General features: G+C 41.8%; 1 protein-coding gene across 7 annotated transcripts in view; it reads right to left on the bottom strand.

Moving 5' to 3' along the window:
• Positions 1 to 220: 220 nt before the first annotated feature.
• Positions 221 to 25,544, bottom strand: part of PDGFC (platelet derived growth factor C) — a 188,496-nt gene continuing 163,172 nt past the window's right edge. For 6 of the 7 annotated variants that reach the window (XM_072974761.1, XM_072974779.1, XM_072974805.1 and 3 more), the window contains 3 exons: positions 14,025 to 14,232; positions 9,184 to 9,401; positions 221 to 4,707 (listed from right to left, as the gene is read on the bottom strand). In XM_072974761.1, coding sequence (XP_072830862.1) covers positions 4,591 to 4,707; positions 9,184 to 9,401; positions 14,025 to 14,232 — 543 coding nt within the window. In that variant the 3' untranslated portion in view covers positions 221 to 4,590. The remainder of the gene's footprint in view (positions 4,708 to 9,183; positions 9,402 to 14,024; positions 14,233 to 25,544) is intronic. The other variant, XM_072974769.1, reaches the window with a different exon arrangement.

Here is a 25,544-nt window from a genome sequence, read left to right on the forward strand (position 1 = left end):
AAGTAATATTGGAATCAAGAATTCAACCTTCCCACATAGAGTAAACAATAGTTTGGCCATAAACTATGCATTATGTAAATAATAAAAAAAAATTTAAAGGCATGGAAATTATACAAATAACTCCATAAAAACAAAAAGGAGGGGGGAATGAAGGAAGGAGAGAAGAGAGTGAAGTCTGGAAACAAAAATAACCGAAAGAACAGAAGAAAATTTCCCAAAGTGCTTCAAGTTATAAAAGTTTATTAAAATACAAACATGAGACACTTTTGTAAAATGGTTTTAATGTTTTGTATTACTTATATGTTTATTAAAACATAAAATAAATAAACAACAGTGACGATAGTACTGAAGAGGTGGGCTGTATGTCCAAGTGCTTATTTCCTCTTCTTAATAACAAAATAGACACTGACTGAAATAGAATCCAGTGCTTAGCAAATGATTCTGTGCTTTTAATGTTTTCAACATCATTTTTTCACAACTTTAGTGAGAATGTTTAGAAGGGCTATCTCTTAGGTTGATAAAACATTTTCAAATTACATTTTTTTCTGTTCCATTTCAATTTTTTTTGTTCGTAAGTTCCAAGTGAAGGTATATATGAGAGTTTCACTAAAATATCTTAAAGGAACTAATATGTATTGGTCACCACTGTCAGTTAATGCTGCATAACAAACATCCTCAAGCTGCCAGCAGCTTATAACAAGAATCATCCATTTCTCAGCCAAGAGCATGGGGGTTGCCTGGACTCCACAGGATGTGACCCCATGGCAGAGACTGGGTTCAGATCTGTGGCAGGAGTCTTCTGGGACCTGTGTTTCTCTGGACTACTTTTTTCTCCTGGTGATGACAGCAAAGAGACCAGACCCACCTGTGCCAGCATACGGCACCTGTCATAGGCACCTTCATCCTGCTGGTTAGACCAAGATGAGGCAAAGACCAACTTCAGATGAGAAAACATCCCCCAACCACCATTAAGCCATGGCAAAGGTGTAGACATCAACTGTCACTACCAGGGACCAATGTGAGCCTGGGAATTCCATCACACTGTCCACTCATTTATCTATGCACTGACCTACCAGAGAGTGGACAGAGATGGTGTGGACTAGGTGACTGCATTTTAGATAATTTCTTTTATTCCTTTTATTTTTCAGGAGGAGGGGCTTTGTTTCTTAAATACTGTAGTATATGAATGAAAAAAATTCTGGAGTTCTAATTAAAAAGAAATGACTACATGGAGGTATAATTCAAATACAAAAATATTCACCCTTTTGAAGTGTATACTTCAGTAGGTTTAGCATATCCAAACAACTTTGACCACTATCTAATTTAAGAATATTGTCATCACTCCAAAGAGAAAACCTGTTAGTAGTCACTGCCCATTTACCCCTTCCACTAGCCATGGGAAGAACATTAGTCTACTTCCTTCCTCGATAGATTTGTCAGTCCTTAACATTTCACACAAGTGGAATTATCCATTCTGTGGCCTTTTGTGAATAGCTTCTTCTACCAAGTATGTTTCCCTGGTTCACCCATACTGTTTGTATCAGTACTTCATTTAAATTTATTGCTTACAAATACTCCGTTTGTATGGGTAGACTACATTTTATTTATCCATTTATTAGTTGATGGGCCTTTGGGTGGTTTCTATTTTTGACTATTATGAAAACTGTTATGAACTTTCATGTGCAGGATTTTCAACTTTCTTAACTCCATGCCTAGGAGTGGAATTACTGATTTGCATATTAACTCTGGGTTTAACATTTTGAAGAACTGAGTAACTGTCTTCCAAAATGGCCACAAAATTTTACAATCAGACCAGTAATGTATGGGGTTCCAGTTTCTCCACATCCTCACCATTGTTTGCCTTTTTGATTCTAGCCATTCCAGGGGGAGTAAAGTGATTATCTCAGGATTTTAATTTGTGTTTCCCTAATGACTAATAATACTGACTACCTTTTCATGAGCTTTTTGGCCATCTGTGTGTTTTTTTTTTTCTTTTGGAAATGTGTAATCAAGCCCTTTGCTCACTTTTCAATTGAATTACTTACCTTTTTACTGTTGAGCTATAAGAGTTCTTTATATACTCTAAATAGACTGTCTTCAGAATATGAATTGCAAAATTTTCTCGCATTATGTGGTTTGTCTTTTCATTTTATTTTTGGTGTCCAATGAAGTACACAAGTTTTTTTTTTAATTTTTAGACTGTCCAGTCTATCTATTTTTCTTTTTGTCATGTGTGCTTTTGGTGTCATAGCTGGGAGATGACCACTTGATCTAAGGCCATCAGAGTTTTCTCCTTTCTAAGAGTTTCACAGTTTTATCAATTATATTTTAGATCTTTGATTCATTTTGAATTAATTTCTGTGTATGGTGTGAGGTAAGGGTCCAGATTTATTCTTCTGCATGTGGATAACTTGTGGTCCCAGCAACATTTGGTGAAAAGAGTACTCTCTCACCATTGAAGTGTCTTGGCTCCCTTGTCAAAATCAATTGACCATAAACCTAAGGGTTTATTTCTGGACTCTCAATTCTCTGTATGTGTAAACTTATTAGCCTTACCACACTGTTTCTATGGCTTTGCAGTAAGCTTCAAAACTGAGAAGTGGCAGGCAAGGTCAAAGGCAAGGCTCAGGTGCTGAAGACACCTGCCTACCCACCTGCCTGTCTAGTGATCTGCATTTGAAACTGCGGCACCCACCTTGAGGTGTCCTGGGTACAGCGTGTGGGTTCATATTCGAGACGGACCTGCACTCACCCCACCTAGTCTCAGCCCTTGTTAATGAAGACATGAGTAGAAGGCGACAGGGTTCTCCCCCAGCCTCATACTGCCATACGAGCTATCACCAAGCATTTCATTCATCACACACAACTCCAAGTCGCTGCCATTTAATTTAAACAAAAAGTCAGCATCAAGATGATGGAGAAAAACAAAACTACTGCTCAAAAGCCCTGAAGCCAAGAGACAGCAAAGTTTTAATGAAAGGGCTCACTTTTCTGCCAATTTTTTGAATTGATAAAGTTTTTTTCTCACAATACATTTTTTTGGCATAATAATTTTTTTTGTGTGTAATAAAAATAATTTTGTGTAATAAAAATCTTGGTAACACAAAACTTTATCACTTTTATTTTCTTGGAGTTTAAGAGACAGATTCTGCAAACACACACTCAGTTTCTCCCTGGAATAGCTGCATTCTTTTATTTGGTGATTCAATCCATTTTTAATTCAAATAGTCACTGCATAACCTAGGCAACAATATTAAGCATTTTACAAGCAAAGTATTTAACTGATTTTCCTCTCAGTTGCCGGTGAGTACAATAAGCAAACTGGTTAAAGGATATACTTCTGTACATAAAAATATCCATGTATTTATACAAGTGTATGGAACTGAGTTTAAAGATAATCTAACCAGAACGTCACAATAAATAGCACGTGTTCCTACAGGACAGCAAATCGCTCTGTCAGGAAGCTGTCACGTCTCTTTTTTCAAGGTGCTTTACGATCTTCTGAGCTAGGCTCACGTTTCCCAAAATAAGGGTTAGGGATTATTAATGCCTGGATTTGGACACTTGTTCCCATGTGCTGCTTCTTACTGGCACCTCCAATGATCCGAGTGAATGACAGGCTAATTTATTTATTTTCAAACAGTCTTGGCAACTTACCAAATTCTATCCATTCCCCGCTCCAGTATTTTAAAATGCAAATTAATCTAAGCTCTAGCACCATACAAGAATGAAATACATGTATTTTTTTTTTGTCAGAGCAACAATATTTTATATCATCTTTGTCCCTCTGGCTATAACAATTCTGTTTAGAAAAATTTACCAAGCTAAAAATAGTTGATCTAGGTTGTCATAAAAAAAAAGAATATTAAATACCTTTGGTAAAAATAGATATATTTAACAAGATTAGAAAAGCAAACAGTTATAATGTCAAAAGGAGAATATAAAAATGTACACAACGAAACAAATAAACCAACTTATAAAGTGAAAATAAGGCCACTCTTCTGAAAGCTGTCTCTTCCTGGCCATGAATGTAGTTCTCTGCTTCTAAGTGGTAGAAACTGTAATAAGAAATGTGGAAACTCCAGTCTTTCTTATCAGGGTGACAGAAGCTTAATTCATGGCAACAGAGTTCCTTTTTAAAGCCCACGCTGGCGGGACATAGAACACTCTGGCTTATATATGTGAATAGAAGAAGAAAATCCCAGATTTCCGTCGTTCTAGGCCCAGAGCTCAGAATTGGAGAGTTAAGCGAGGTGACAGCATCAGGTGCTCGGGGCCACACGTCTCTCCTATGCTGACGTGAATGCCAGCCACCTGGAGACCTGGGAGCAAGTGGGGGCGGGCCACTGGCCAGCGGCCGACAGCCCTGCATCCTTTTCCACACCTGGACCGCTCCTCCCAGCATCCGAGCATCCCCTGCAAAGAGCGGGTGCCAGAGCCCTGATGCCGCGGGCTGCCTCCTCCCTTGGATCGCCTGTAGGCCCCGCAGATGGAAGGGCCCTGGAGAAGCACCGGGCAGGGGGCTGGAGGCCGGTGCGGGCCCTGTCCCCCGAGGCAGCCCCAGCCCGCGCTGGCGGGGCTGCGGGGCCGTTATCCTCCCGCGTTCCCTCGGCACACGCAGTCACACTCCTCGTGGTGCTCCAGGGCCACGTCGGTCAGGGACTTGTGCAAACCCCGGACACCCGTCTTGGGTCTCAGCTGAAGGACCTGAAAGGGAACAAGGTCACCACCTTAAAGTCAACCCACGCCTGTGACGTCTGATCCCAGGGACAAAGGTGATCTCCTGGCGCAGAACCTCGGGGCCCCAGCAGCCACTCAGCACATCTTAATTTTTCCCTGGAGCATTGGGAACACGTTCCCCCACCCCTCAAGGAATTCATAAATGCTTGCCATCATTTCCTGAAAAAAAACCTGTAACACCAATCATTTGGAAGGAGGCTGCTAGGAGTCACCAACAGACCGTACGTCCAAAGACCCGCCAGCCCTCTTTACTTTCCACATCTGATAGCACTAGGGAGAACGTCACCCTGGTTAGGGAGTTTGGAACCACTGCCGCACCCTTCACACAATTCATTTCCCCATTTGTTGGTTTCTTTCACTCATTCATTTCTTCACGCTTGGAACAGATACCCATCCTTGCAGCGATGCTGTAGGAGGAAACACGACCCCTCCGCAGCTGAGTCTGCTCAATTAGGCCGCTCATTAATTTTCTTGGCCACCGTCCAAGTCCACTATGAACTCGATGAGACGGATTAGATGTACTTCACAGACATCAGCCTCCGTCACAACTAACACTCGGCAGCTGGGTCCTACCAGGCGGAGATGGCTTGGCATTAATACCAAGCATGCCTCAATTAAAGAAGTTATTTGCACTTTGAATGGCTGAGATATTTCTTTTTTAACAAAAAAGTATAGCAAAATTAACAGTGATACAAAACATTCCCCTTTAATGCTGAGACAAAAGGACGGAGCTGTGGATTATCTGACGTATTTGATAAGAACTACCTACTACTCAACATGCATTGCCTAGAAATGATGTGTGTTTGCATTATGGACAAAGCCCAGAGCGCAGAATGATATGAGACTGTCTAGCTTCTCTGCTCTCTGGGTCTGACACACATAACTTCATAGAGCCACTTCTGAAAGATACCATTCCTAGAAATATTCATTAATCCAAAAAGGTGCCTAGTTTAGGGGGGAGGGTGTAGTTCAGAGGTAGAGCACGTGCTTAGCATGCTTGAGGTCCTGGGTTCAATCCCTAGCGCCTCCACTAAAAAGACAATAATAAATAAACAAACCTAATTACCTCCCCCGAAGACCCTAAAAACAAAAACAAAAACCCCCAAAAGGTGCAAGTCAGGTTTTCTGACTATTCTACTAGAAGATTTAAAAAAGAAGAACAGAGAACGGGTCCCTCATTTGAAGGATGTGGTCATATCAAAGGTTAATTAGCTAACATTTTTTGAATGCTTACTGGGTGCCAGGCTCTATAATAATGTTTTTACATGATTTGACTCCCAGGAATTCCATGAAGTAATTTACAATTATTACCCCTATTTTACACATGAGTGAACAGCTCAGGGAACACAAGCATCTGTACTTCTGCCAAAGAAGAATTATTCGAGTTTGAGTGACAGATACTAATTTCATGAAGACTCAGAACATGACTAGTCATACTCTGTTTATTTAGTAACTTTCTTTCTAAAGGGATAAAGTGCAAAATCTTGTAAAACTATGAGACATAGTTAACTTTTTAAAAACTGAAGTATAGTTGATTTACAATGTCGTGTGACTTTCCGGTGCACAGCGGGAAAACATCACAGCAGTAATATCCTTGCTATATTTTATGAGACTTTTAAGTTTGTACACTTATTTTTGGGGGGCTCACAGTGGTTGAACAAAACCCAATGAAAATGCCAAAGGAAACCAAAAGAGGGAATAATTCAGTCACATCTGTGGTGACACAGTGACTATGATTCATCTTAGTGTGTCAGGAAGCTGTAACAGAGCGAGATGAGAGAGAGGGAAATTTCACCTTCCAAGCCGTGTCCTTGCTTGTGCCTTCTCTGTGAAGTGGAATGATCTTTAAACTGAAAATCGGGAGAATGATCATCAAAAAGAATCAGAGCCCAAGATGGGCTTCACTTTAAATGAGTTAAATCTCTAGATCCCGATTGATGGTATTCAATGACTTCATGATTTTAGAACTATTTTAAGTTATGTTTTTTAAAAGTTGCCATTTACTTAGGAGTACTAGGAGACTCGGAACTGCCTTCCAAAATCTAAGACTGGGAAAAATTTAGGCCTTGGAAATTATGAATTCCACCAAGCAAATAATCCTTTTTTTCCTAGGGTAATTTGATGGTTAATAAAAAGGCCACCACAGAAAAATGTATAATTCCCACAGAGCAATAAAACAAAGTAAGACACGACTGTTACTGGAGATATCTGAGAAGCGTGGAGAAGGTAACATGTAGTTTAGAGATATTGGTGGGAAACTTGTGCTACACGCTCATATGATTAAATGCACATCCAGACTCGTACATGTGCACACACAGATGACACGTGTGTGACCAACCCCACTCAAAGGCAGGAGAAAGGTGAATTATTGTCATTCTGGAAGAAGGCCAGCGAGTCTACACACTGCCCATGGTCTTTCCCTGCACATGAATTTTATCTGAGACTTTAAAAACAGATTGCTCACGCTCTGCAGTGACTTTCTGGATAATCCGAAAACTAATGTAATTTGCAAAGAAATTTACAAGTCTAGGCTGGAGGAGGAAATGCCTGATCCGAGGACTGAGTCTGCTGACACCAGAAGTATGATCTCGACTGATGAGCTTGTTTCAAAAAGCTAGTACGACCACTCTGGGTTTTATCGTTCTTAGAAAGGTGGTGCATAAACCCAAGACTTGTTGGCTCAAATCAGGTCCCCAAATATACTTTGTTTAGTAAGTACCTGCTTCAGAGAGCTCAAAATGGAATGACTTCAGGTGGGAAAGGAGCCCTCTCGTCAGATCCTTGTGTATCACGCCAGTCGGCTCTGCTATCTGCCTACCCTTAAAGGCACTTTACTTCAGCATGCCTTAGCACTACTGCAGGGAGGGTCTTCTACTGACTAGACCCCCAGTTCACAGCACAGCAACGAAGCCATCGTCGGGGCAGAGCCGGCGGGAGCTCCAGCGAGCTCCTGCAACAGGCGTGGAGGCTGACCCGGCACAGGGATCTTGAGAAGCGTGCGCTGCAGGAATGAAAGTGGAACACGAGTGACGGCAGCCCGCAGCCCTGTTTTTAGTCACAGACTGCCAGCTTTGGACGTCCTCTGCTAAATCTCGCCATCTAGTAACTGTCACAGAATAACACCTCTAGGGAAAACCTGGGAGACTCTCACAGTTCACCCTCGCTTGACTAAGGTTAAGTGTCCTGCATCTGGTCCCAACAAGGTGATGGTCGATCTGGGATCAGGAACCTGGAGTATTTGTTTTCCCACTTAATCAATTGTCCACACAGTATTGTGAAGGGCATTTCTGACCCCGTGTGTGTTCAGATCACCTGACAGATGGGGTTTCTTTGACGTCTGCATGCCCAGAAAAAAAAATCACTTAATTTATGAAGGAGATATTTATTTATATTCTTCTTTTACTTAGTAGGAAAAAAAATAGCTAATGAAGCCATACTGAAATGATGTCAGAAGGCAGATTTTGGCATGGTGTGGTAAAAATTAGTTTGTCAAGAACGTTTTGTAAAAATTAAAGTTGGCCCATCAAGAGGGATTGCTTCCTGACAGATGAAAGCTACGTGAAGCTGGGGGAAAGAGGGCGGGGTATCACTGGGGACAACGGAAATCTGAATGTACAAATTCTAAGGTTCCCAAGACTCTGAGAAACAATAACTACTCACATTTGATTTTACATTTTCCTTAATTCCATAGAATAGAGACAGAAGGATGAAGAATGTTTGAAAGAGTGAACATATTGGGGGCAGCGTGAAAAACAGGACGATATAAATTGTGAATAACAGGACCTATAATTATGAGTATGTCTCTTAGGATTCATGTGCCCACAATGCTCCAAATGGAAACATAAATGTCAAAGATCTCTTTTCTCCAAAACAGATGATCATTTACCTCCTCAAGTTTCTGTTGAGAATATTATCCCTTCCTATTTCTTTTTTGTACAAGAGATAAAAACTCCGAGAAGAAAAAAAGCAAGTTTCTTCTGTATGGCATAGGGAACTATATTCAATATCTTGTAATAACCTTTAAAGAAAAAGAGTATGAAAATATATGTATATATATGCATGACTGGGACACTGTGCTGTACACCAGAAATTGACACATTGTAATGGACTGTACTTCAATAAATAAATAAAGACCTGAAAGCACTTAAGAATAAGTAAAAAACAAAAAAACCCCCAAAAACCCCAACTCCACTGATCATCCGCGATGAACTCTTAGAGGATAAGTTTTCTTAATCCTTGCTGTCGAGGTTTCTGAGTTCAAGGTCCTAACTAAAAATAAAAATAGGATAAAAACATGAACTGTTTTATAAGCCGTGTTTTTGTTTTGTTTTCACGAACGCGGCATCTCCTTCGCAACAAGAACCCAGTTCAGACACACTGTTCTGTTACTGTTTCGGACACAGCCCCTCCCTCCCCGGAGCGCGGCGGGAAGCGCACGCCTACCTCGTGGTACTTCTTGGTGACTTTGCTGGGGACGCACTGGCACTCGCTGCAGGTGTGCAGGCAGCAGGCGCAGTTCCCGCCGCAGCGCTTGACCAGCAGGCAGCCCGGCCAGAAGATGGTGTCCGCCCTCTTCAGCTCCTCCCTGACGGACACCGAGAAGTTTCTAGGCGTGCAGCTGTACAGCCTCGCCTCCTCCTTCAGGAGGTTCAGATCCACCGCTGCGGGGCACACGGGGGGCAAGCAAGACAGGCGTTCGCGCGCTGAGCCGTGCGCCCCTCCGCAGACTCCCTGTCCGCACTCGTGCCGAAGTCTAGCTATTTCACGAACAGCCACCCCAGCAGCATCCTCATCACCTTCACCGGGTCTGAGCGTGAAGCTGCGGGAAGCCTGGCCTCTACGCGGTGGTAAAGCAAGCTTCCTACGACTCAGGGGCCAGTGAAGAGATGGCACTGTGCCGGGGTAAGAACACAGCACCCAGAGTCCGGAGCTACAGGCAGGAGACTTCAGAGAGAAAAAGGAGGGCTACACGCGTAACCTTCGTGGAAAAGTGAGCAAGGGGAGGACTGGAGGAAGCCCGGAAGGTCCAGCGACGAACGCTTCGATGAAAAGGCAAGGGCAGTTTTTGAAGGATGACAAAGCTCACGCAATTCATGAAGAATGACTTACCAAACTGGCTGAGAGACATTTCTACAATCTTTCTGGCAATAAGAATCATAGAGTGCGAAGAGGAATGAGAAGGAATGAATTTCTGAAGGCAGCTGAGTGGACCAGGAGTGAAAAAGAGGATACATTAAAAAGGGCAGAAGCACTGGTGTATTGAGTAATTTAGGGACTTTGAAATTTAGCGTAACCAGACTCCTTCAGATTTCTCTTCTTCTAAGGGATGAAAGAATATCTAACTTAGAACCATTGTTATTCTTTTAGCAAGTTGGTTAACTATGTTGTGCCTTATTCTTTAAGAGTGTCTACTTGTGAAGACCGAACAGAATTACCTTTCATTAGATTGTTACAGTAAGTTCTCCAAGAGCCATTGTTTTAAACTACAAAATGACACTGAATAATACTTCATGTTTAATATGAATTTATATGTAACATATGGAGTAGTTGATAATTATTCGGATAAACATCTCTAATTTAATTTTAATTTCTGCTGTACGGCTGTGCCCTTTCCCCTAGAAACATTCAAGAAAAGCAATTCCGATAAAATTGAAGTTCTGAATAACAGACAATCTATCAAAGCTCTTCTTTCCTCAAACTAGAGCTTTTGTTAAAATTTAGGAACACTATCTAAAATAAAATAAATCTGGCTAAAAACCTTTTTACTAATATTGGGAACATTACAAATAATAGGTTCTGGCTAAAGAGAGCTTCAGATAATAATAATCACTCTGTAACCCAGTTTTAAAAATTGTGCCAACATGTTTTTAAATACTTTTAAAACGACAAGGTAATTAAAAATCAAATGCTTATTTTCTTAGCTATGTTATTTTTGTATCATGTGGTCAAGTTTTTCTAAAATGTCAAAGGAAGCCAATATAATAAGTATTTTCAAAAATATGTTATAGATTATGCATGTGCAACTGTAAATTAAAAGCACCTATAAACTATATGGTTTACTGTATGGTTGACTAAAACCTTGGTCAGGTAGAGGGAAACACCAAAGAAATGTTAATTCAATTGGCTCGTTTCAACACCTTATTTAGCTAAAAATTGTTTTCTCCACTGCAAAAGAACAATCACTGTTTTATCTGAACAGCTAAAGATTTCCTTTTTATCTGAAAACTGGTCCTGTGAAAGGATAGCTTTTCAATTTTTAAGAGGAAATGAGTTTATTCTTTTTGAGTGTCATAAAAGGCCAGCTTACCCCTAATAAAATTAATGAGATAATTAGGTTAAACGATGTCACGCATTTTACCTGATTTCATTTTGCTGAACTAACGGTCTGTGTGCATGTTACTCTCCCACCGCCGAATGGCAGATGAGCGTCTTTAACTCTTTTCTCTGGAAGTTAGTACTGAGGCTGGGGGAGAGCAAGCCTAAAGCAGGCACACACCTACCAAAGCCGGCTGCCAACATTTTTAATGCTTATTGAAGATTTATGCTTCTTTAGACTGTGAATGAAGCTCTTAACTTGCAAAAGCTATTCATCTACCTCAAAGAGTTTGAAGCAGACTATTTCATGAAACTAGAAAATGAGACTGTGTATGTTCCCTTTCAAATGTTTACTTAACCACAATAAAAGGTTAGATGGATTTCCCAAGGGAACGAAGTTAGGGTACCTGCTACAATGTGAAAATTTAAACACGCTTTCAACCTCACTTCCACTCATTTATCATGTTTGACACAAAAGTCAAAAGCCCTTTTTAAAGTACTAGTTAAGCTTGACTTAGAAAATATGGTGTTTTTCTTTTTTTCGGCAGGAGTAAGGTATGAATGAAAACCCTGAACCAGAGGAAGGCAGGGCAAATAAAGGAACGGAAAAAACATTAATGCAGTGCACCCTGGGCTGAGAATGCAAGGAAGGACCTTCAGTCTGGCATATCTCATTTGAAATTCTGGTTTCCTGCTTTCAGGGCTTCAAACTCATCTAAGCCTCATTAAAGTTAAGTCACGTGACTACAACTTGGTGTCATAAATTCTCCAAAAGGGCAGAACGTCTAGGCAGCAAAGAGACAGAGAGAAAGAGGGATCATGTACCAACACATACGTTTAAAAATAACTCAAATATTTTGAAGTTTCTCTCTGCAAAATATTTGTAAAGTAAAACTTAGCCTTCAGAAGTTTTATTTCCTTTTCATAACTGTTCCCTAAGACAGTACATGCATTAGCCTGTCTTTCTGAAGAAGGAAGATTTGCAGCCTGTCATCAATGAAGACTTACGTTTCTAATGCGTATTTTCTTGTTCAGACGCAGAAGTATTGCAGGTTTTACTAAAAAGGATAATACTGGTTGAAAAAAATTTATGATCACATTTTACTTTGTTCGTGTTCATTCTCTTAAGATAGTCAGTCCAAAGGTATTCTATTACTATAATGCAATCTGAGGGTGGTCCTTCTAAGATGAATGTGGTAACACTGTGATATGTTTATTCTGTGGAAAATCTATTTCAGTGTTTAATTAGAAGCTTTTAAACGTTTTACTCCTGGTTCCTTTGTAGAAAGACTCTTGGGAGGGGAGTTGGTTTTGTCTACATAGATGTTATCTCACACCTGCGTTTTAGTTTATGTAAAGTTCCAAAAATATACACTGCTTTTCTCACACTTACTGTATGCTTAAAAAAGTTAATAGCTTTGGCAAACTGCAAAGGGCTTCAATTTGGAAAGTGTTCAACGAATATTTGAAAGATCTGATGCGGTGGGTGCTGGACCTTTTAAATACACACTAGCCGCTGGCCAAACCCTCACTGAGCACCCAGAGCAGAGAGAGATACAGGCAAAAGAGGCATGGCCAGAGGGGAGATAAGCAGGCTTGAATCCCTAGATCAGCTGTCAAAAAACTAGATCAGAGCTCAGAAGCCTGTTCACTCCCTCTGCTTCTTACAGATCTGCATGAAAATCTACTTCAAATTTGCTCACAAAAGCTCTATTCATGGTGTTTCAGCTAGCCTTGCAGGTCTGCATTTTTTCCCCTGTTCCTGAGTGGGAGGGGAGGGAAGTGTTCGTAAGTTATTCATCAAGATCAAATCTTATAAATATGTAACAGCTTTCAGCATCTGGACAAGATTCAGCTGCCTATGGACTTGAACCGCGATTCCAAATATCGCTGAGGGAAACAGCCAAATACCGTGGCTGGGCAAGTCGGAACAGGACCCACGGAGCTGAAAGTTCCTGGGGCAGAAAGGCTGCACCTCTAAGCAGGAAAGGGCAGGAATCCGGTTTCTTTCCGAAGAAGAACACGCCTGATGCAATCTGCCCTTGTGAGTTGCTGAAATTAACACTGCTCTTTCTACAGCCACTCTTCAGACTGTCGGTCCCTTCTTTAAAGTGACCCTGGGTAGACTTCAATGTGTCTGACAGACTGAAACAGATTTTCGCCTTCTAATTACCCAGTTAACATTTTCACCTGTGTCTGACCGGGATGCTTTCCAGCTCCAATGGTACTGGGAAGATAAGCCAGCCTTTGAGCAAACTCGGCTGGCATTATTTCCAATATCTTGACCGTGTGGAATTAAGTTTAATTATCAACACTTTCACTGTTGAAGGGAGATGAGCTCAAACAGTCAGAAGTGATCATTTCGGAAGCATCTTCACGCAGGAAGCAATTACCACTGTGTGGGCTCCTCCAGGCCATTATTTTCTTACAGTGCACCCTAATCTTGGAAACTACTAGTTCTAGTTTATGACAAGCCACTGTTACTTTTCACATTATTTTGAAAAGTTTCTAGGTTTAGGAAATGGGAATTGATATAATCCTGACTCACGGGGACAGGTGGACAACGATTTTAATTGAGTTTTCCACTTTTCTAGCCCCAACCTTGGGTTAGCAGCTACAATAATCTCCCTTGAGTCTCTAAGTCCATTTACCTCCCCATATTAAATTTGAAGAAGTAATGATTCTGGTGAAATGTAACAGAAGACTTCATCAAAATATTTTTGCATGAAAGAAATGAGAATTCTCAGCAAAAGCATCTCTTTAAGTCTTCCAAGCCCACTACGTCAGGGCCTCCTTCTGTAGGTTTTCTTATTTCACAGGTAAAGAGGCTCACGTGTTATGACAATGGATTGTTTAAATATCTCACGGGAGAATTTCAAACTCGACTCATCCAAAGTTGGGGCAGAAGAATCTGAAACATTAGCTGCGGAGAAAATTAAATGAGGTTCTAACCTGAAGAGGGTGCTTACCTCTGGACTTCCTTCCAAAAACAAAAGCTTTGCCCAGCAGTTGCCACGTTGGCCTGTATAGGTCTTCCAAGTCCAACTGCCATCTGTCTGGTTCAAGATACCGAATCAGGTCTTCCAAGGTACTGAAGGCAGTGACCGCGTTATTAAGGAGGTCCAGGGGCAGGGCCGCGGCGGGCAACACTGAAGGACTCACGGTTTCTGTGAACTGCTGAAAGGAAAATGGACCTATGTCAACTGTTTTAAAAGGGACAACGGGCTCCTTCCGGGCTCATGTGTGAAGTTAAGTAGGTGGCTGAAGACCAGGCTGAAAACCCCCGGAGGTGAAATTATGTTCAGCCCCAGCGAGCAGCCATTCCTTCGCAAAGACTTCATGGAGATGAACTTGGACAGGGCCTCTGTGGAAAAAGATTTTCAACGGGAAAGACATTCACTTTCTTCACCACAAACCATGGTGGGTGTGATCTGTGGTGTTTGAACAAAAAAGAAAACATCTCAATGGTTCAAGTAGGGACTTATACAATGGAAGCCCGTATAGAGTCTACCCAATTTTTCTTTTGTTTCCACTTTTCACTCTCCTCATTCTGGAAAATCACCTGGTTGCTACACAAATGAGTGTCAGATGAATTAAAAATTTAATATAAAGCAATTAACCCATAAAGAATTACAAGAAAATACAGGTGAGAGCCTATGACACTGGAGAACTTGGCAATCAAGATAAAAAACACCCAAAACATAAGAGATAACTTTAATAAATTTGCCTAAATTTTATACTATACAAGAATCAAAATCCAGATACTGGGAGAACACTTTGGCAAACCATATACCTGTCACAGGATATGTATTAAAAAAAGACAAATGACAGAAAATGGGCAAATTTCAGGTAAGAAGCTTGAATGGCCACTGGACGTACAAAAACATGCTAAAATTCATTAGTTATCAGAGAAATGCAAGACAGAGATATTACCAAAAAAAAAAAAAAAGGAGATACCATTTCACTTCCATGAGCTTGGCAAGCATGTAAAAGAAAGGACTGCCAAGGATGCAGGTAAATTGAATCTCTCTGCTCTGCCTGCAGAAGTGAGTGTAAGTTGGTACCACTTTGGTGGATGTAACTGATGGACACAGGATGCTAGAGTTGAAGGTGCGTCTGTCCCAGGGCCCTGTAATTCACTTTGGAGGTTTGTATCCTTTTATTTGTACCCTTGGAAATACATGCACGTGAATATCAAGTCATCACAGTATTGAAAAGGAGAAAAAGTGAAAACCCCCTAAATGTCCAGGTCTAGAGCAATAGATTAAAATACACCATTTGAAACAGCAAGCACCAAAAGGAGGCGATAATTTCAGGAAAAGTTCAATTAGAAACATTAGAAACTGCCTCCCAATTTTTATAGTGGACTATGGAAGGGGAGTGGGAGATACGAACCAAAATCAAAACAGGCCAAAAAAATAAGGAACAAAGGCTCCACTGAGTTTTTTTTTAATTAATTAGTTTATTTGCAGGGAAGGGAGAAAAATCATATTAAATAAAATATTTATGTTGACTGTGTTGACTGGTGCTTATCAGAATAGCATTTATAGTAACAAAACATTGATAAAGATCTAAATTTACGATAGTGGAATAGTTAACAACGCTGTACTCTTAAGGTGAAATACTGTACAGGCATTAAAAATGAGGACTTCTAGGATTTTTTTTTATTAAAATAAACAAATTTCTTCCATACAGCACAGGGAACTATATTCAATTTCTTGTAATAATCTTTAATGAAAAAGAATATGAAACGGAATATATGTATGTATATGCGTGACTGGGACATGGTGCTGCACACCAGAAACTGACGCATTGTAACTGACTGTACTTCAATTAAAAACAACAACAAAAGAACAACAAAAACAGAAATGGCCACTAGGTAGTAAATTACAAGAAATCCAAGCTATATAAAACAGAACATTAATATACCATGATTCTTTGACACACATTAATTGAAATAAAACAAAAAAAATCAGAAGTGCCAAATATGCCAAGAGTATTCATCTCTGGTTTTAGTGAGAATGGGTGATTTTAATTTTCTTCCATATACTATCCATGTTTTCAGCATTTTCTGTATAATAAGTCTGGATTCTTTTTGAGGACCAGGTAAAAATGTTTTTAACATTTGCTATAATAAAAAAAAGATCCTATTAGTTCCTCCCATTTCTTGGATGTCAGGTAGAGACCGACAACCATGGATGACACAGAGCAGCCTTGAACTGTTCCTTGCTTCAGTCTGTCCTTACTGCTTTTATTTCGTGCTGCATAACCTTGGGTTAATCTACCTAAAACAAGTTATTGCTGGTCATGTGATGAATTTGGACAAATGCCTAGAGTGATCTCTCATCTGGAGGATAAAATCCAAATTCCTTCCCCTGCACTCGGGATCCTCACTGTCTGACCTCGCTCGCCTTTCCCTCCTAATCCTCAGATCATCAAAGACAAGCACGTTGTGTCCCGATCAGTCTAGTCTGTTCACAAGCTGCCGCACAGGTCACATGCGTCTCAGACCTTGTACCTTCCCCCCTGCCCCTGTGGGCAAGACTCTCTCTCCCTCTTGTGAGCTACAGAAGAAATCTTTACACTTGCAACAGCCTTTCTTGAAACGCAGTGTATCCCTGAAACCCTTCTCAGTGCCGTCACCAACCCCTACATCTCAGCTGTGTCAAACTGGAAACACCTCCTCTCCTCTTCGGGCTGTCCCAAGGGGAAGAGGCTGGGAAAAGCAGAAGCTGGTCTGTCAGTCAGGAAGAAGGACATCTGTCCTCTGGGGCAGACCCTGCCCCTGCTGGGACTCACGCTCTGTGGGCGTGGGGCCCCGCTTTGCCAGCGGTGGGGAAGTGGGGCAGTTTTATAGAAAAAATAATTGGCAGAAATTAATGTGGCAGTCTTGGGTCAACACTGATTTTATCGTTATTTAAATTTTTTTTTAATTTAAATTTATTATTTATTAATTTTTTTACAATGTTGTGTCAATTTCTGGTTTCAGTCATCCATGTACATACATATATTTGTTTTCCTAGTCTTTTTCATTCTAGGTTACTACAAGATATTAAATATAGTTCCCTGTGCTGTACAGTATAAACTTGTTATGTATCTTATATATAGTCATTAGCATCTGCACATCTCAGTCTCTCAACTTATTCTGTCCCACCCCCTTCCCCCCTGGTAACTGTAAGTTTGTTCTCTATGTCTGTGAGTCTGTTTCTATTTTATAAATAAGTTCATTTGTGTCTTTTTTAAAGTTCCACATATGAGTGATATCATATGGTATTTTTCTTTCTCTTTCTGGCTTACTTCGCTTAGAATGGCATTCTCCAGGTCTATCCATGTTGCTGCAAATGGCATTGTTTTATTCTTTTTTATGGCAGAGTAGTATTCTGCTGTATAAATGTACCACAACTTCTTTCTTATTTTAAACATTTTCAAAAATGTCAAGATTCTGGCTAAAATATTAGCACTAAGCTATTTTCAATTATTCTCTCCAACCTGTAAGAGTAGAAACCAAACTGAATATATTTGTCTTCACTCCTAGTAATTTTCTCATTGTCCAAGAAATGCAAAACTGCTTTGATAGGGAGTGCTTTATGATTGATAACTACAGTATAGCTGTAAATAAGCAATTATCTAATAAAAGTTTTCATGATGAATTTAACCATTCTGGTTAATATTGATTCCAATTATAATGTGAAAAAGTTAATGCAATTTCTTTTGAAGATTTTTAAACTATAAGCCAAAATGTATATGTTTATATAAAGGGAGAATTAAGGCTCAGAGATGCTCAAAGAATAACTGAGTTACTACTCATGACTATGATGATACAAAATAAAGGGAATGTGTCGATCTGCATGAAGGGAGTAAACAGCACACAAAGCCAATACAAAAAGTGTATATTCAGTTATATAGTGATTAACTGAATCACTTTGCTGGACACCTGAAACTAACACTGTAAATCAATTACATTTCAAAAAAACATTTTTTAAAGTATATATTGTTCATTGAGGCGTCAGAGTGCAGATGTGTATTTCAGACATGATATAACATTGTTATTAAAGGTATGGATTTGGCTAATCTGCTTCCACATCTGCTGGAAAGGTACAGAGCATTCCTTCAGAAGCACTGAAATGTTCCAAGTGAAGGCAGTATTGGGGAGATAAGGTTGAAAGAAGTTCTACAAAAGGAAGCAAAACAAAATTAAGTCCGTGATGTGGGACAAACAGAATATGCAGATCTTGGGTTCAGTGAAGTATCAGACATCAATCCCCTCCAATGACAAAGGCTGGAAAAAAAATAACTCAGCAAATGCTACTGCAGGCATATACTAGTTGCTGCTATTAACCTCGATGCTTTTAAATATTTAAATTAAAATAAGATACAGTTTTAAGAAGATCACCACACACCCACACATTTCAAGCACACCCAGCAGTCCCCACCCAAAAAAGCAGGAGCGGAGAATGAACTCACTTCCCCTGGATTCAAAGATTCAACCCTGGGACAGAACAGAGAAAGCCAGTCCTTTATTTTTCAAGGGTTTTCTTATGACTGTCACCCCACCCACTGGTTCAAGGAACAATCGAGTTGTTCACTTGTGAAGTTCTGCTTTTTGAAGCTGTCTACAGGGATTTTCAGAGAAAAGGGGGAGCAATGGAAAAAAATAAAAAGAAGTTGGAGGAGATAAACACTGTTTACTATTTTTTAAGTTTTAATTTTTCCTCTAACCAAAGCCTCCCTGCCCTCCTTTACTTACTGTCTAGAAAATTCCAACAATGTCTTAGCTGTATAAAAACGCTGACGATTGGGCCAAGTGCCTCCAAGTGAAAACTGGATTTCCACACCCCCCACCCCGTATCTCAGTTGCCATGAAAACTGACGCGCATTCTGAAGTGATAGATTGCTCTGGGGCTACTGAGTGAGTGACTGTGGTCAGCGATGGAAGGCAGAGTCTAGGTTCTGTAACATACATCACTAACTTAATCCACGCCCCTGCTTAGTAAGCCAGAAGGAAGCTTTTCTGCTCTGATGTGCAGGGTGGCAGCAAGCGCCTGGGTGGATGACCCGTGTGGGCACAGCACTTCGGGAGGACAGATGGTGGAAGACCAGAAGAGAGATCTGAAACCTCGATGCAGCTGAGCTGTCCTGCCCAAGCACGCATTTCTAAAACGTCAGGGGCACGTGGCCATGATCCTACACACGGTGAGGTCGTGTCAGTTCCTTGGGGAGAGTCGCCCTGAGTGGCAGCTCGATATGAAAGAAGCCCCTGATCGGGAGTCGGGGAGCCTGCAGGGACCCAGAAACTGCAGCACCAGGAGAGGGACCTGAGCCAATCCAGTAGCCCCATCAGCCTCCGTTTCCTCCTCTGTAAAGCATGGCTGCTAAACTCAGTCACCTTAAAATTCCTCTTCAGCTTTTAAATTTAAGAATTCTAGGTAATCGCCAGATACAAGAGGGTCTGTTTTCTCCACTTCCTCGCCACCACCTGCCATCTCTTGTCTTGATGAAGAAGACATTCTAACAGGTGTGAGGTGGTATCTCATGGTGGTTTTGGTGGCAGCTCACTTGTGATCAGTGACATTTAGCATCTTTTCCTGGACCTGTTGGCCATCTGTACATCTTCCTTGGATAAATGTCTCCTAAGTTCCTCTGCCCATTTTACAATCAGATTTTTGTTTTGTTCTGTTTTACTGCTTATTGAGTTGTGTGAGTTTTTTGTGCATTTTGGATAGCAATTCCTAATCTGGTGTTTGGTGTGCACGTGTTCTGTTCCATTCCACAAGTCGCCTTTTCAGTCTTGCTGATTGTGTCTTCTGATGTGTGGAAGCTTCTCAGTTTGATGAAGTCCTACCAGTTTGATTTTTGCTTTTCTTGCTGTGCTTTTGGTGTCATTTCCCCGAAATCCTGTGCATCATTGGCGGGAATGTAAATCTGTTGAGCCACTATGGAAAACAGTATGGAAGTTCAGCAAAAAAAAAATTACAAACAGAGCTACCATATGATCCAGCAATCCCAGCAAATCCCACTGCTGGGTTTGTAAGAAGAGGAAATTTGCAAGCAGAGGTCCTTGTAAGAGGAGAAATTTGGGCACAGAGGTAAGTCCCCATGAAGACTTGGGGAGAAGGTGACAGTCCCCAGCCAAGCAGAATGCACCCAGAGGAAACCAGTCTTGATCTCAAACTTCTAGCCTCCAGAACCACGAGAAAATAAATTTCTGTTGTTTAACCCCTGCATCTGGGATACCTTCTAATACCAGCCTTAGCAGGACTAAAACATGCTGTCATGAAATTCTCAACTCAGTATCTATTATAGGAGCAAACGAAGGTTAATGGTATACCACGTCCATTAAATCACTGAACAAATATTTATTAAAAAGTCCATCACGTGGGCACGGCGAGCAAAACAGACCAAAATTCTTGCCCTTGGGCAGCTGAACCTTTACAAGACAGGTACTTGCATCACAGGAGAGGTTTTGCCCTTGCCCAAACACAGCCAGACGGAGAACTTCTATCACAGATCACCTAAGCAACTCAAGATATATGCAACAAATCCTGCTGAGTGTGACCCATTAAAAGTGACCTTAATCTGAAAGAATAACTGAAAAGCCAACATATTTCTGCTTTTCTTAGTGAAAAATAACTGGCAGCCCAGGTGGTTGGACCATGTAATGACCACGTGAATCCCTGTTTACAGCTCAAGACAGCAGCCTGCAGGAGGAAGTTCCCCTGCTGACTCCTCCCGTGTTCATTACAAAAAAAGGCAGCCTCTCCGCGTGTTTGTACTTGATCGCGGCCACCTTAAATATGTTACGTGTGGATTATTGTCTGCGTAGAACAAGGAAAGCCTACTTCCTATTTGGGGAAATGCTCTCAGAACTGCCTGTCTTTTCACAATAAATCCTTATCTCTAAAAACACCGAGCTTATCTTTTTGTTGGCATTTCTGTGGGGAGGGTGATCTTAAAAATACAGCCTTTACAATGAACCTTCCCTGGGCAAACACACTCACATACACAAATGTTTACCCCGAGCAGCAGTGTCTGTCACCAAACTTTTAGGGCTTACGAATATTGATGCTGCTTCTTCCTTTCTTGGGTTTTTTAATGTTTTAAATTTTAAAAAAAATTTTAATTTTATTTTTTTAAATGTTGGGGCAGGGGGAGGTAATTAGGTTAATTTATTTATAGGTATTTTTTCTTCTTTTAAATTAAAATTTAATTGAAGTGTAGTCGATTGACAGTGTTAGTTTCAGGTGTACAGCAGTGATTCAGTTATACATACACACACATATATACACATTTTTCTGAGACACTGGGGATTGAAGCCAGGACCTCGCACTGCTACCACTAAACTATACATCCTCTCCCTAAAGCTGCTTCCTTTTTTTTTTTTTTAATGTTTTAATTTATTTTATTTAAAAAAAAACTAGGGGGTAATTAGGTTTATTTTTATATATGTATTTTATTTATTTAACAGAGGTGCTGGGATTGGACCCAGGACCTTGTGTATACTAAGCATATGCTCTACCACTGAGCTGTACCCTCCCCCCAAAGCTGCTTCTCTTTTCTTTTGATGTTTTAATTTTTAATTTTATTTTTTAAAATTTTGGGAGGAGGGGTAAATAGGTTTATGTATTTTTATTTATTTATTTTAATGGAGGTGCTGGGGACTGAACCCAGGACCTCGTGCATACTAAGCACATGCTCCACCACTGAGCTCCACCCTTCCCCCCGAGGCTGCCTCTCTCTTAGCCAGCTGGACACAGGCCTCTTCAGACTGATAAGCAACCTGCTGCCTCATTCATAACCTAACAGCAGGGTTAGGAATGCTGATTAGGTTTTATTGTGGTTACTAAAAACAAGACAGCACCACAAGAATAAAACAGTAACAAACAGAAGAGAAGGAAAAGTCGACCCTGAAAGGGTCTCCCATCTCAGTTCCCTAATGTGAGCTGATATTCTGAATGCACATCTGACTTCTTTAAAGAGGCTGAGCAGCAGATGGGGCACGCAGACACCAATTCCTGCCAGGAAGGGCTGCCGGGAGGCGCTGGAAAGACACCAGCATGCCCTGGAACAGTCGAGTTAAACGCACTTCTTGGTCTTCCCCTCTGTTCTTACCTGAAACCATCCAAACAGTCATCTGGGTTATTGTCTGAAATTACTTTTAAGCCAGCAGAGAAGATGAAAGCTGGCACCCCTGCTCAAGGATGCGTTAGCACTGTGAGTGCTGCAGCTTGTGTGTGTTTAAGTGAGAAATCCCAGGGAAGGAGGCAGCTGTGTCACATCGCGTCTCAAGACCGGGAGCATCTTCCTCCCAGCGTGTGGCAACTGAATAAAACCTGGCCCGTCTAAACAGTCCTCTCTGGTGGCGGTCCAGTCTGAGCAGGGCGCGGTGTTTACCCTTCAGCACCAAAAAGCAGGCATCTTAAGGCTGGAACCTAGAGCTGACCTCCTAAGGCCATGAGCATCGGGGTTCTGCCTGGGCTCAATTATGGAAAAAGAGGTGCCCGCTTTGTGGAAAATGTTGCCCCCCTCCCCCCTAAAAGGAATGCTTTGTTATAAGCACAGTCTTACTGAATTAGTGGATGAAACAACCGTGTCTAACGGCATGAAACTCCAGCACCACCACGATCTGACGACACTTACAGACGACAACACCATTACCTCGTCACCTAAAGTCCAAGGTCTGCAGTCACCCCGGTTAAAGCACTTCACCCCGACACCAGCGCCTCAGGGTGGAAGTTCTCGAAGCCAGCGCCCTCCCAGGGCCGGCTGGACTGCACGCCGGTGCAACACACAGACTTCCCACTTCCTCGGTAAAACTGCGGATTGGACATCCAAATCTTTACGGAAAACTGGGATTCCAGGGGCCAAATCAACAATCTGGTCCCAAGGGCATCCTCCACGTTGGCATCTGCGGGAAGCCAAAAATCAGGGGGTTGTTCCTCCTAAGACTTTAAAAATTATTCCTTTGATCCAAAAAATGTGACAAGCCATGCGAAGCTGAAGCGAGATGTCGCCGCTGCTAGCGTCTGACAACAGAGCCCACCCCATCACACAGACGGCTTGGGATCTGCTGCGTGACAGCGCTCGGGAAACGCCCCCAGTGAGGGGCCGCAGGTGCAGGAGAAGGCAAACCAAGAACGGCTGGAAGGAAAGCGCACCTCCCCCGACACACCGCAACGGCCGTGCACCTCAAACCAGGATCCTCAGGGCTCTTGCTTGCAGAACCTTCTCTTGTTGTTCAGTATTTATTCAGGTATGGCTTAAGGGCCGTTCAGGGAAATTTGCAGGAAGTTTCGTGGGGATCGAGCTGAGAAATGGCACCTGTGTTGGTAGGTATTTTCGATTTTCAGTTCAGTAAGCTTAATGGTCATAGAAGACCCTCAGTCTCTGTGGGCAGAAGACTTTATTTTGGAGAAGAAACACTACTACTGAGTTTTTTATTTAAAATAGCTTGACAACACAAAAAGTGTGAGCGAAGAGCTGAAACTGGGAAGGGTAATAAAAATAATCCCTCAGGACATTGCTTTGAGGGGAAAAATGAGATACGCTCTAATGGAAGGTGAACGTCTGCCCAGACTTCTTCCCCGGGGTGGGTCCCGTCTTCCTTTGTTTTGTCACTGCTCTTCCAGGAGGCAGTCACAGCCAGACTTCTGTTCACACCGCCCTTCCTCAGCTGGCCCATGACACTGACTTGAAATTAATGCACATCTCTCTCCCACGTGCCTGCACGTTCCTTCCTCCCTGGCGGAGGACAGGTCTCCTGTCTCCTGGACTCTCTGGATCCCTAACGCCTTTTGGGATCTGGCCAGAAAATATTCACGAGGCTGCAGGAGTACACTTGATGACGTGATGACCAGCACCGAGGCAGAGAAAGGGAGGGTGTGTGTCCAAGTGCCTGACTGTGGTCGCATCCATGGGAGTCGGGAGCTGACTGGAAGAGGGTGTAAGGGAGGGAAGGACCCGTTGGGGGGCTGAACACCAGCTCATGAGAAGGGCTGCCCGGGACATAATCATCCAGTGCGCGCACAGCAGGCAAGGATGGGAAGAAAGGGAAAGTTCAGGCTGGGGCGTTCTAAGGAGGAGTCGTGGGGCGTGGACATGCAAACCACCCCCTCCCCTGCATTAAATACAGAGAGTTACTCACGTACACCGTGAGTCACGGCCACGACTGAGACACAGGTAACACGAGGAGAGACCAGGACCAAGGAGCGGAACCCGGGTGTCCCGACACTCAGACGTGCGGTGGGGGCAGCGGAGCCGGCGCTGGGCCTGGGCTGGACCAGTCAGAGGACCTGCGTGACCGTGATGATGCAGCCGGAGAGGGCAGTGCTGAGCAGTGAGACCGGGGCAGCCTTAACGCGGCGGGAAGACAGAGGAGAGGGAGGCAAGAGGCGTGGAGTCACCACCAGGGGCCTTCTGTGTCCCAGGATCTGCTGATTTTCACTGAAGTCGTGAGGAAGAAAGAGGCCTTTGAGGAACAGGAGCATAAATAGAGGACGGGAGGGGAACCTGGTGAAGTCTGACTGTGAGAAAAAAGAACGAACAGTGGATTCCTGGGAAGGACGATAAGGAGGCTTAACAGAATAAGGAGAGAAGTCTGTGTGTGTCTGCAGTCAGAAAAGAAGAGCCCTCCACTAGGGAAAACAGCATGGAGAGCCCTTAAAAACCTAAAAGTAAAGCTGCCATGTGATCCAGCAGTCCCACTCCTGGGCATATACCCAGAGGGGACTTTAATTGGAAAAGACCCCTGCATCCCAATGTTCATAGCAGCACTATGTACAAAAGCCAAGACATGGAAACAACCTAAATGTCCATTAACAGATGATTAGATAAAGAAGCTGTGGTATATTTCTACAATGGAATACTACTCAGTCATAAAAAAGAATAAAATAATGCCATTTGCAGCAACATGGATGGACCCAGAGATTGTCATTCTAAGTGAAGTTAAGCCAGAAGGAGAAAGAAAAATACCATATGATATCACTCATACGTGGAATCTAAAAAAAAAAAAAAGATGAACTTATTCACAAAACTGAAACAGACTCACAGATATAGAAAACAAACTTATGGTTACCAAGGGGAGAAGAGAGTGGGAAGGGATAAATTGGGAGTTTGAGATTTGCAGATACTAACTACTATATATAAAATTTATAAAAAACAAATGTATACTGTATAGCACAGGGAACTATATTCAATATCCTGTAGTTACCTGTAATGGAAAAGAGTATAAAAACGAATATATGTATGTTCATGTATGACTGAACTATTATGCTGTACACCAGAAATTAACACAACATTGTAAACTGACTATACTTCAATTAAAAAATTAATAATAGATCAAAAAAAGAAAAACCAACCTGGACTAAGATTCAACAAGGGTCTGTAGAAATCTGTTTTAGAGGGTTTTAAAGATAAACTAATACAACAAGTTTTTATAAAAAGAGGTGAATTTCCATGTCAGAAACTCCTTAACTGAGTCGGGCACTTGGCTA

The sequence above is a fragment of the Vicugna pacos genome, chromosome 2 (assembly GCF_048564905.1).
Source record: "Vicugna pacos chromosome 2, VicPac4, whole genome shotgun sequence".
NCBI classification, from domain to species: Eukaryota; Metazoa; Chordata; class Mammalia; order Artiodactyla; family Camelidae; genus Vicugna; species Vicugna pacos.